The sequence below is a fragment of the Sinocyclocheilus anshuiensis genome, unplaced genomic scaffold (assembly GCF_001515605.1).
Source record: "Sinocyclocheilus anshuiensis isolate Anshui unplaced genomic scaffold, SAMN03320099.WGS_v1.1 scaffold479, whole genome shotgun sequence".
NCBI classification, from domain to species: domain Eukaryota; kingdom Metazoa; phylum Chordata; class Actinopteri; order Cypriniformes; family Cyprinidae; genus Sinocyclocheilus; species Sinocyclocheilus anshuiensis.
Window position 1 is genome coordinate 307,449 of NW_015551042.1, and position 12,520 is coordinate 319,968.

The window sequence follows — 12,520 nt, forward strand, 5'->3', positions numbered from 1 at the left end:
TTTTATCATTATAGGGTGGTTGTGTACACACACTGCCAACACACATTTCAGTTCAAACAACTTGTAAAAGTGCATGTAGCATCCTATGACCCCTTTAAGGCTAGTCCCAGACTAAAATGCATGTTTGAACCGTCTCAACTGAAAATATCTTGCTCTGACATATCTTAAAATATGTCAGTGTCGTTGTTCTGTCTCAAGATGCACACCTTTAAAGTTTTCTTCCAAGACATTTTTATAAAAGTTGCGTAAATATCTTAATTTAACTAAGGCCTAGCCCTGGCTTAAGCTAAGCCCCGTCTTTAAGCTTTACCCTTCTATCCACCTTTTTCTTCAACGCGGAAATAGGTGAGACTTCCGGTTCATAGGGAAATAACGAAAAGAATAACAACGTGCAGTAAACTGTAAAACTGTTTGCACTACAAACCAGTGTGTTCATAATTAAGATAATACATTAAAATAATATGGTAAGACTCACCCATTTTCAATATCAAGCAGCAAAACGAGCGGTTTTGTAGTTAAAAATGGGAAGTTAGGGCTATGCCCATTTTTACGCTAAGAAAAAGGTATATATCATGGAAAACTCACCTCATAATGTTCATATTCCTCCACATTAAACTTTGAGAAATCCAGCCAGCCGAACTGCAGAGCCTGAAACACACAACATGCGATCAGCAGGAATAGTGGGCCGGCAAACACGCCAGATGAAGCTTCACAGAGACTCTGGATTACCTTGTGAACGGCCAGCAGACAGTCAAGGATATTCAGATTGTACGTGCAAGCTCCAAAAGATGCATCTCTGTTGAATGCAATGAAAAATTAAGTCGGAGATGAACAGAAATCTAGAAACGGAAAATGAGATTGCTTCCGATTTAAAAGGCTCATAAAATGCACGTAGGGGATAAATTTCAATTACCGAAAAGGAAGATAAGACGCATTTTGAGAGACCAGAAGGCTGTACGCTTCTTCTGGTGTTTTCTGTAGATGCATTACCTACAAAAGAGGACAAACAAGAAGGAAGAACTAGATGCAAAGCTCATGCATATACATGCAAAACCATTAGAAATATATTTGAGCACTCCATCAGGCTGCACTTTCATGAAAGCGAAGCCTTTAGGCTAAAAAAAGCTGGACTGGAAAACTTACAGCATAAGAGCCGATCAAATACGCAGCATTGGCTTGTTTCTTTCGGTCACCACAGGTATAAAACACAATTGTCTTCTTTGCAAGAGCACAAGACTGTTGAGTTAGTAGAGCACAAATTTAAAAACAACACATCTTGCATACAAAACCAAACATTAAAAAAAAATAAAAAAATAAATACATAACATACAATGCATGCATGCAAAGACCGTATTTATTAGAACAGTCAGAGTAATGAAGCGTCATTACCTTCAGCTTTTTGTTGAGTTTGCAACAGAAGCGATAAAACATGGCAAGGTTAAGCGGGCCAAAGTCCGCATAGAAGCTGTTCAAACATAAAAACCGAAGAGGTCATTGATAAAGGTCTGGTACGATCCATAAAAACCATATGCATATTTAACAGACTGTCCTATGGGGAAGAAAACACTAAATACTGAACCTTTAGACAAAATGTGGTTTATAATATTTAATTCATCAGGCGTTTATAGCTCATATAATTTGATACGGTGAGAATACAGAGGCTCAGTTTTATTCAGACTCAAACGGAGCAAAAATATGCAATTTTGTGCAAATGCTGATATTTATACGATGAAATTCTGTTTGCTCGTAATGTAAATCTGAGATCTTTATCAGTACAGCAGCATAAAATGATATAAACGCCACTCTATATCGCCAATAATGTCTTAGTAAGACCAGATTGCAATGCAATCCAATGATGATTGATGTTGACCATTTAGAGGCCTTACATGTATCAAATATGACACTTTATAATATTTAGTGTATTAATGTCCCCAATCATTTGACAGTATTTCATTAGTAATGCACAATTACACTCTTACTTCTCATAGGAAAGCTCTTCATCGATGCAGAAACAGTGTCTGTCAGGAGTGCTCTTAACCTTCTGATGAAGAAGAGCAAAATACAGCTGATCTGAAAAACACAAGACACAAAACTATACTGTAATCCCTCATAATGGCTGCACTTCCTGCAGATTTCACGCAGTCAATGTATTTGAATCAACAGATTTGAATCCGCGTACCGGAAGTGAGTTCTCAGACAAACCGTCAACAACAAAATATGTGCACTATTAAGAAGAAAACACAGAAATATGACACTCACCTTTAATGAACTCGATGCAGTTTGACAGATCGCACGTTTCTATTGTAACGTTGTTCCGGAGCATTATTTAATCTTGGTTTAAGTTAGCTTACTAATAAAAAAAGACTTAACACTAATCTAAAGCCAACACACATTCAACCAAAACGGTCTAATTTCCGTCGACAATTTATGATTTGTATTTTTACAAAAAAAAACGTAAAATAACAATTTTGTTCTTTTTATACAATAAAACCTGCATTTTAAAAAAATTAATTAGAACTATGCCTTAAATTGCGTAAATAAAATAACGCCACACGACACGAGCGATCTTTCTCTAGCCTGAAGTCTGAATAAAGTTCAGCGCAGTTTAAATCCAACGCGACGTTAAACCGTTTCCCGCCGCCTGATTGGCTGACGGTCGCAACACTGACACGTCAATCACACTAAGCCCCTCCCTCCAGAATTTAAATTCAGCGCAGTTTAAATCCAACGCGACGTTAAACCGTTTCCCGCCGCCTGATTGGCTGACGGTCGCAACACTGACACGTCAATCACACTAAGCCCCTCCCTCCAATATTTAAATCGAACAGCAGGCAGCCGTTGCTAGGAGAGACGCGCCGATCAGCCAATAGAATCTCATTTTGCTCTGACTGAACGCTTTGATCCATTTTCGGTGATTTACATCCAGCGAACAGAACAAAGAAAACCGTTCCGTCTTCCACACAGACACCATTAGTAGCTAATAATGCCATTTTAGAGTCATCCTGACCTATAATCAACGCTAATCTCGACATAAACAGCACTTAGTTTGTGTTGTGATCTCATGTTTCATGTTAAAGCGACCATCCAGTGCTATAAACCGCCAAACAAACCCCTGACAGGACTCGCAAGACAGTACTTCATGGCGGTTTAACGCTTTAAGGTCGCTCTGGTCGCGTCTGTAGTTTGTTTACCTGTGATACGAAGGTAAATATCGCTCTTGGACTCCGTCTGATCCCTCAAAGACGCGCAGAGTCTCTTCCTCGACTCGCTCCGTCGCTCGCTTTTGCGCTTCATGCCTCGCTACGCGTGAAAAGACGGCGTTTCAGACGCGAACGTGCGATAGAAGTAGGATTTGCGCTTTAGTTTGCATAGTCCGGCTTCTAACGGCTCCACGCGCTGCAGACCAAAGGTATATTTGAGCCAGTTGTCCTGCCGGTGACGTAGAGAAGGCTAGCTTCTAAAAGCCTTGCGAGTGACGTCACGGCGACACAACATCCGGGCACTTGCGGAACTTTAAACCATGCTCGCGAAATCCCAAAATCGAGAAACGAATTGGTTTTAAGATTATTTGCATTGTTTTCATGTTTAGAACACATGTGTTTTACATTACTGTAATGTTAAAATATATTATTTAAATTGTAAAGTATTTCTGCATTATGGTAATCTGTGCTGTGTAGTCTATCTATAATTTACGCAGATTAAATATATATTTTTTACTGTATTTTTTTTGGGGGGGGGGGGGGGGGTCTCTCCTCAACCACCACCAGTGTGCAGCATGTGTATGTGCACTAGTTCTCATGACTGTGATGTGAAAAAAATTGTTTAGTATTTATGCACAGTGGTAATTATTGTTGTATAATTCTATATAATCTTTTTGTATTCTATTTGTTTTTGTTTTATTTATTTTACAATTAGCTTAGTGTGCTCTATTCTTTCTATTCTATCTGTTTTCTTTTTATTTATTATATAATAAAAAAAAAAAAGTGTTCTAATGGCTGTAATGCATGCATGCATGCAAAAAAAAAAAAGATTAATAATAAACAAAAATATAAAAATAATTGTAAAGTATTTACACATAATACCAGCATTTGTTGTATAGTCTTTAATTTATATAAATATTTATTATAAAAAAATTTTTTTTACTGTTTTAATTTAAACAAATTATAATTAAAAAAAAAACTTAATTGTCCTATAATTTTCTTCATTTTCTTAATGTAAAATAAATTTTTTGAGGATAAAACATAACTTGGACATGTTTATATGAGATTTACACCAAAACAAGTGTTTTATACTCCACTCAATATGATAATGTGTTTCTGGAGAATTTTTGCTGTTTATATATATACACACACACACACTCCGGTCAAAAGTTTGGGATCAGTGAGACTGTAATGTGTTTTAAAGAAGTGTCTTCTGCTCATCAAGGCTGCATTTATTTAAATACAGAAAAAACAGTAATCTTGCAAAATGTTATTAGAATATAAAATAATGATTTCTGTTTTAATATCCTTTAAAATATAATTTATTTTTTTTGTAATGTAACAAATATAATCAAGGGTCACTAGCAGTGGAATGGCTTGTTCCTATCAAACATAAATAATATATAAAAACAATACTATATACAACAACAATAATGAGCCATTATAGAGTTCAAACAAAGACCAGCATTGCATTATAACAGCTACAAGCATCGAGCGCAGTTCCATCATGACTTAACAGCTCCTTTTCCTTTAGATATCAATGATTTTGTGCGACTCGCTGAAGTCCAGCGTTTGAAGGCCAGCTAACTGAAGCAACCAGTTGATGGGCATGTGGTCCAGCCGGTTCATGTCAAAATGGGCAAAATGAACCTCTGGAGCTGGAAAATAAAACACAAAGTGTTCAGATCAAGTCAAGATATGGAAGTAGAAGCAGAATGGGAAAGCGTGTGACCTGGGCCTGCGATCAGAGCTCCGCCTTGCTGCAGCGGATCTCCCTGGAAGTCAAACACAGGGCTGGTCACGGCGCGCCACAAGCTCCTCAGACTCCCGACCAGCACACCAGATTTCACATGTGGACTGCTGCAAGCTACAAATGCACATTAAATCAAACACGTCATTCTTTGGCATTGACATCCAAGCACAAGCAGGAGAAGTGTCTACAATGACAAAATAAGCTTTTATTTCCATGCATCTATTTTAGGCAGTCAATTTAAGATTGAAGAAAGAACATTACGGAATTCTACAACAATCGCACTCTTGCTCCAGAGCAACTATATTTTCCATTTAACACACAAAGCGACTAAATCAAGCACAATACGTGTCTCCATGTATGTCTCTCCTCTTCTCATTCCAAGTTTTTTGTAAATTTGTCTCTCCGGATCAACATATATTTCATGAGAATAGCCTGTCAGGGAGCAGAAAGCCTGCAACAAAGAGATCACAGAATACAAGACAATCTGGAGTAGTTTTGCATCATTAAACAATCAATACTAAAACAATGTTCTCAAGGTGCGAGCATGCTCAGCTTTAGTGCAACTCCATTTCTTTTCTAGTGCTAGATTGGTTTAGAAAACGGAGTCAAATGCATGGCCTAAAATATAAATTTGTCAATTTCCCCCCCTAAGCAATACCGTATAATAATCGTATTAATACTTTTAATACGAGCTCTGAAACAATGCAAATTTAGTGCAGTTGCTCAAACTTGAACCAGCTGGAATCAAAACTACTTGACACACTGTTGCATGTTATATTTATCTTGCTCATATGTTTTTCAAACTGGTAAAAGTTAACAACTATGGAAGCTCATTTCTGCAAGTAACAGTTAGATAAAAAAAAATTGAAAAGGTAATTGCACATTTTTCTCTCTCATAGTTATGGACATTTTTCCTCACAATTCTTAGTTTATATTGAACTGAAATAAAAAGTCAGAATTTGTGAGTTGTAAAATAGGAACTGCGAGATAAAAAGTAGCGATGGCAGAAACGAATCTTTTCGAAGCTTCGAATCAATTGAACCGACATGATTCACTAAGTGATTCGAAGCGTTCGGAACGCCACACGCTGGCGAAACTGTGTAACTACAACACTAACTCAGCTCAAACATGCATTACAAAAGCTTTTACAAACCCACTGCAAATGTCTTTTTGAAATTATGCATTAAATGCATTTAAAGAAAAAAAATCATTATATACCATATATTAAATATAAAGAACACGAACCACCGAAATTCTGAAACGTTGTGTAAAAAGTTGCAGTTACGTTTTTTCAACTTTTGATTCATCAAGAAAAAACAAAACTGCAAGATTAAAGAAAATTAAGAATTGGGAGGAAAAAAAGTACTAACTGTGAATTAAAAATCTCGAACCCCTTTTTTATTATTATTCTATTTTTATTATTATCAAGCAACAGTTTTCTCTTTGACTAAGTTTTCAAACCTTTCATATTTTAACTGTATATTAATAAGCCCATCCTACCTCTATATGACACCACGATGACTGTCCAATCACTACTAATCTGACATTCGATTCCTACATTTGTGAGAGAAGGAAAAAATACGTCGTTCCTTTTTTCACAATTCTGACTTCATATTAATATATTCAACCAAATATTACATTATTACTGACAAAACAGTTTTAACAGCATTTTCCTAATATCATCCTTTCACCTGCAACATTTGCTGAGGTATTTTGCCCAAATCCTCCACATATTCTTTGCATGTGTAGCACAAGAAGTTCTGTAAAATATTAGAAGTCAGAAAGAGCTTTATTGCAAAGTATTGTTTTTAGCTTCCAGTACACAGAGACAACAACACACAGACAATAAGATGTAAAGAAAATACACATGCATAAATAGAAATAAACCACAAAGAATAAATGGTATGTACAGGTGTGCTATAGATAGAATGGGAATGCAATAAAAAAGAAGTATAAAAAGAGAAAACAATATTATTATCTGGAATAGACATAATATAGCCTTGTTTGAAGACTATTTCTTGCAGTGTACAAGAAAAGCATAACTAGACAAACACTGAATGCAAACATAATTAAATTAAAAATCATTTAGAATTAGATATAAAAAGGTCACAGTATCTCTCTTTAAAAAAAAAAAGCAGCACTGTGTAACTTTTGGCGCTCTCTAGTGGTTAATAAACAGAACTGCACACATCCCGCGGAAGAACATTCTAACCGGATCTACTTCTCTAAGTGTATGTCTATCGCGATTCACGCAGGTATGTGTTACTCCGCAGCGGTGACCAGGCTGCAATAGTCCGAATATAAGCACTTATTATAAGTGTACCGGAGTGATTCAGAATAAGACACAAACGCGGTTTGGAAGATGAATGCATGATGTACTCGCTCATTAGATACATTTAGCAAATTTTGAACACAGAAAAAAAGTTACATAGTGCTGCTTTAAACCTTTTTGATACTTTGTAGATAAGGTAAAATCATGCATGATGATCACAAACTTGGAGAAGACAGATCACATACAGAAAACAACATATTACATCACATAATATGAAGAAAAAGCAAATGTTATGGCATGCAAAGTCAAGCCAGATGATCTAGAACTGTCTCGGGATGCAACATGACTCTTACCCTCACGAAAATAATGATGGCTTTGTTGTGTTGAAACAAACTGCTGAAGGTTTTAGAGAGCCCGTGCCGATCAAATATCAGACAGTCACTGAGATCAGAGATGCAGAGATCGTGTGAAGCGCGTTTGCTCTCCTGAACGGAGCGAACGATCTGTCGTGTTATCACCGCAGCCATTGCGTTCACTTCAAGCAGAGTTATTTTAGGAAGTTTAATTACACCCATTCCTGCTGGATCACGGACGAACCCGCCCATATACAGGGATTTATGGCTTTATTTCTGCTTGGGAATATTATTCCTGGACACTAGTAATGACAAATAGTCATATTTATTATGAGTGTCGTTTAAAAAGAATTATGTCGCGGTTCATTGGAATGAATCATCCGAACCGATTCGTTCAAATGAACGCACAAGAAAAACGCTATATAAACAATTCTGACTGTTGACTCGTGATTTTCCACAAGTAAAACTGCCAGGTGGTGATAATAATTATTATCAGGCTATTCCTGGATAATGACAATTGTTTCGCGGTTTAATGGAATGAATGAATCATACGAACCGACTCACAAGCAAACTTGGCTTGACTTTTAGGCAGCTGATGACTTTTTCCACAAGTATAGTTGCGAGGTGGTAACAATAATGGGAACTAATTAAGCTTATTATTACTGACACTGCTAACATTATACAATTCTGTCTTTATGTTTGTTTGAGCGACGTCTGAAAAGAACTGTATCGTGGTTCATTGGAATGAATCATTCGAACCGACTCGCTAAAACGAGCGGACAAGAAAGCGCCATTCCTTTCTCCAAACCTCTCTTTTCTTTATACATATAAGTTGATTTATATATGCAAACTATTAAAAATACTATTAATCCAAAAGCAATAATAACTGTATCTCTTATGTTATTCAACCTTTGTGTCCTTTTGAGATATACATTTTTTTACTTTGTTGTTACTCTGGCAATATAGGCCTGTCTGTCTCTATGTATATATTTTTTTGTATTTTTCCCTTTCTTTTCTTTCTCGTCTCTGTGTAAATGTACTGCTTTTTGCTTTAATGTTACTCTTCAATAAATAAAAAAGGAAAAGAAAGCACTTACTTTAAAAAGTAAGTACTTTACTTGTAAATAGTGACTTTTTCCACAAGTAAAACTGTGAGGCGGTAACAATATTGTGAAAAATTAAAATTATTACACCTGTAACAGAAAATTGTTTTATCTTTATGTTTGAGTGACGTCATAAAATAATTGGATGGTGATTCATTGGAATGAATCATTCGAACCGACTCGCTGAACGCACAAGAAAATAGCACTATAGAAGTAATTCTGACTTGACTTGTAGCCTAACGATGGCTTTTTCACAAGTACAACTGCGAGGTGATAACAATATTGCGAACAATTAATATTATTCTTCATGCACACTGTATCGCGCTTCATTGGAATGAATCATTCGAACCGACTCGCTAAAACGAGTCTTAACTCACGACGCTGCAAACGCGTGTTTGTTTTTTTTGCCTGGAAGGCGTGTAAGGCGTGTAGATGATTTGGACCGATTCATAAACACTCGTTTGCGAAAGTTTGCCGGTGTCCAAAACAAACCCGCTTTCAGAATTCTTAAGTGTTGATGGTTAACAAAGTAACGTAAGATTTAGAGTCCGCTCTGTTACAATGCAAGTATTTATGCATTCGCATTAAGCGTGTTTACAAAACTATAGCCGTATTTAAAGAGTTCCCAAATGATTGGCCATCGTGTCCTTACAGACAGATAATCTGGCCAATGAGCGCCCGCTCTCATCTGGAGCCGTGGGCGGGATTTCCTCTCTTATTTGAAATCCGGAAGTGTTTTGAAACATTGTAGCAGGTTGACACAGCGAGCGTTCGCTTCTGTTTCTGTTTCGCGCGGAGTATGAGAGCGTGGGAAGGAGGTGCCGAGGGCCGCGTGAGCTGGTGAGGATTGGCAGGTTTTATTATGACAGATATTCGCTGTCGCTTCTTTTCTCACGAGGGAGTTTAATGGCGTCGTTCGCCGCTATCACTCAATGAAACACAACAACAACAACACTCAGCGTGTGTAAACAGTGACAGCAGTGTTTGTGAATGTTTATACGGTTCCTACTGAGACATAACAGCAGCACAGAGCATCACTCACACATTATACATGATATCTGAGACATATATAATGCAGCCCTGCTGTTCGAAATACTCATTATCCATGCAAAAAGTACTGTGGAGGTTATACCATGGCTCAGTTATGGTATAGATACTGTATATAGACCATAGTACGAATGGATTACATGTTCATGGTATTTATATGGTTATATTTGTTAACTTAGTAGATGGACATTCAGTATTGATCTTCCTATGCCTCATTCTGGTGCAGTTTATAAAATAATTAGTAAGACTTCTGTGTGTCTAGTTAGTTTAACATCTGAAGAATTTGTTTATAATCTTTGGTCTGTCAGAATGATTTTGAGACACCTGGAGTAACTAAACCACAACACTACAGCCATAAATATACTTTGATATGGTTTTGTGTAACTGAGTCAAAATCTAATTTTAAGTGCGTATTTATTGTTCAGAGCAAAAGACGATTCTTCAGTCTGTTTTTGCAGTAAATGTCACTCATTTAGGAGCAATAATGAAGCTTCCATCAGCCGACGGGTCTGCAGATATCTTCTCATTTCTTTTGTCTCTCTTTTTTTTTTTTTTTGAATTTCCTTTTTATTCGATTTTCAAAACAACAACACAAACAATAAACCAGAACCAAACAAAACAGAGATAAGAAACAAATACTATCAGCACTACCTACATATAATATGAATACTTAGCCTATAAGACATAGTAATACCCTAGATATATCGTCTGTCATTTCTGTCATCAGATCTGCAAAAATAATGACTGTTGCCAAACATGTTTCCCAAACACGCCTCCTGTCTGCCATTGGTCACTCAAACAGATAGCCCCGCCCCAAACTCACTCCACTGGATGATTGAGTCAGAAGTTGACATGTTGTGCTGATCAGTGTTTTAAATGTTACATTCTGTGAACCTATGAACACTTATAGTGATTCTGAACGTTAATTGTTATAGGAAAGTTTTTAAATATTGTATGTTGTACAAATTTGTTCCCTTGCTTATTATGGCCATGCTGTACTTTTAATAAATTGCAGTGACATTGTACTAATTCGTTCCTTCAATTTTAGTAAATTTAGGTTGTGTTGTACTAGCTAATTCCCTCGTTTACTAATTTGTTCACTCGTTTTAATAAATCATGGCTATGTTTTAAATAAATCAAATTAGTGCAACCTAGCCACGATTTACTATAACGAGAGCGCAAATTAATAAGTTTTGGGAACAAATTCTTAATTCTAGGCAACGATAAATATATGTGACTTTGGAGCACAAAACCAGTCGTAAGGGTCCCATTTTTTTGAAATTGAGATTTATACATAATCTGAAAGATGAATAAATAAGCTTTCCATGGATTTGAAGGACAATATTTGGCTGAGATACAACTATTTTAAAATCTGGAATCTGAGGGTGCAAAAAAAAAAAAAATCTAAATATTGAGAAAATCACCTTTAAAGTTGTCCAAACAAAGTTCTTAGCAATTCATATTACTAATCAGAAATTAAGTTTTGATATATTTACGGTAGGAAATTTACAAAATATCTTCATGGAACATTATCTTTACTTAATATCCTAATGATTTTTGGCATAAAAGAAAAATGTATAATTTTGACCCATACAATGTATTGTTGGCTATTGCTACAAATATACCCCAGCGACTTAAGACTGGTTTTGTGATGCAGGGTCACATATTTTTGTCCGCATGTCATGTTGCGATAGTACCAGATCTTTTACTGTTAAAGCCGCTGCTATTTGATTTGTTTTATATAACAAAAATGCAGTGAAAACTTGTAAATATGCTTGTATATGGTCTCATTTTCTGTTTGTAATTTTCCTTTGTTGTTCTCTCGTTCCCCAGAGTCACCGTGAATCATCTATATGGGCCATCTTCTCTCAAAAAATGGTTACGACCTGAAGAAGAAATCACGGAAGCTGCGCAAGAAGAAGAAGAAGAGGAACTGCTTCCTTCAGGGTCCCTGTATGCTGTGCTTCATCGTGCACGGCACCAGCGGGAGCGTCGAGGACGATTGGCCCTTCGAGAGCGCGGCGGTGTCCAAAGTCGCCGAGCGCTGCGTTCCGCTGAACTCGCCCGAGGAGTGCGCCAGGTTCCTCCTCTCTCCGGGAGAGCTGGCCGTTTGGGAGGGCCAGGGTCGGAGTCTGCTCTCCAAACTGATTGGGCCCCCGGCGCTGTTCTGTGCCGTCGTCCCCAACTATTCGGAAATGGTGTGCAAGCGTAAATGTGCTGAGCTGCAGCGGTGTACTCCCCGCAAGCAGCCTCGCTGTGCCTTCCAGGAGGCCATGGAGAACGGAGAGGAGCGAGGAGACAGCCGGTGCCTCCTCCCTTCTCTGCCTTCATCCTCCTCTTCTTCCTCTCCTTCGGAGGAGGACGGCTCCGGCGTGGGGCGACATACAGATGCAGGCAGCGCCTCGACTTCTTCCTCCTCCTCCTGCTGCTGTCAGCCGTCTCAAAACGAAAGCTTGGAGGAGACGAAGAGCGCTGAAAATACAGACATTAACCAGCTGCCCTCCTCTATACTGCTCAAGGTCTGTTTAACGGAGTACTTAAATGAAAATGTGACTCTGGAGCACAAAACCAGTCATAAGGGTCAGTTTTGTGAAATTGAGATTTATATCATCATCTGAATAAAGCTGAGTGAATAAGATGTCACATGGACTGTTTTAACGATGTCCTTGCTACCTTTCTGGGACTGGAAACATTTCAGTTGCATTGCTGTCTATGCAGGGTCAGAGAGCTCTCGGATTTCATCAAAAATATCTTAATTTGTGTTCCGAAGATGAACGAAGGTCTTACGGGTT

At 37.5% G+C, this 12,520-nt stretch overlaps 3 protein-coding genes across 7 annotated transcripts in view; 1 reads left to right on the top strand and 2 right to left on the bottom strand.

Annotated features, from left to right (window-relative positions):
• Nucleotides 1–3,489, bottom strand: part of LOC107661524 (dual specificity protein phosphatase CDC14A-like) — a 39,072-nt gene extending 35,583 nt beyond the window's left edge. Inside the window, exons 1-7 of one of the 4 annotated variants that reach the window (XM_016451150.1) lie at nucleotides 2,260–2,368; nucleotides 1,980–2,070; nucleotides 1,390–1,465; nucleotides 1,144–1,236; nucleotides 914–990; nucleotides 730–796; nucleotides 586–648 (exon numbers count right to left, since the gene is read on the bottom strand). In XM_016451150.1, the coding sequence (XP_016306636.1) occupies nucleotides 586–648; nucleotides 730–796; nucleotides 914–990; nucleotides 1,144–1,236; nucleotides 1,390–1,465; nucleotides 1,980–2,070; nucleotides 2,260–2,323 (531 nt within the window). In that variant the 5' untranslated portion in view covers nucleotides 2,324–2,368. Of the gene's footprint in view, nucleotides 1–585; nucleotides 649–729; nucleotides 797–913; nucleotides 991–1,143; nucleotides 1,237–1,389; nucleotides 1,466–1,979; nucleotides 2,071–2,259; nucleotides 2,369–3,191 lie in introns of those variants that run through there. The other 3 variants (XM_016451149.1, XM_016451152.1, XM_016451153.1) reach the window with 3 other exon arrangements.
• Nucleotides 3,490–4,521: 1,032 nt separating this feature from the next.
• On the bottom strand, nucleotides 4,522–7,954 carry prxl2c (peroxiredoxin like 2C). Its single transcript, XM_016451168.1, has 6 exons — nucleotides 7,579–7,954; nucleotides 6,645–6,713; nucleotides 6,454–6,507; nucleotides 5,299–5,404; nucleotides 4,933–5,067; nucleotides 4,522–4,858 (listed from the first exon to the last, which is right to left on the bottom strand). The coding sequence occupies exons 1-6, from the start codon at nucleotides 7,828–7,830 to the stop codon at nucleotides 4,731–4,733; spliced, it is 744 nt and encodes a 247-aa protein (XP_016306654.1). The 5' UTR covers nucleotides 7,831–7,954; the 3' UTR covers nucleotides 4,522–4,730.
• Nucleotides 7,955–9,411: 1,457 nt separating this feature from the next.
• LOC107661528 (F-box/LRR-repeat protein 17-like) overlaps nucleotides 9,412–12,520 on the top strand; it is a 113,219-nt gene continuing 110,110 nt past the window's right edge. For both annotated transcript variants that reach the window (XM_016451156.1, XM_016451157.1), the window contains exons 1-2: nucleotides 9,412–9,521; nucleotides 11,562–12,247. In XM_016451156.1, the coding sequence (XP_016306642.1) occupies nucleotides 11,582–12,247 (666 nt within the window). In that variant the 5' untranslated portion in view covers nucleotides 9,412–9,521; nucleotides 11,562–11,581. The remainder of the gene's footprint in view (nucleotides 9,522–11,561; nucleotides 12,248–12,520) is intronic.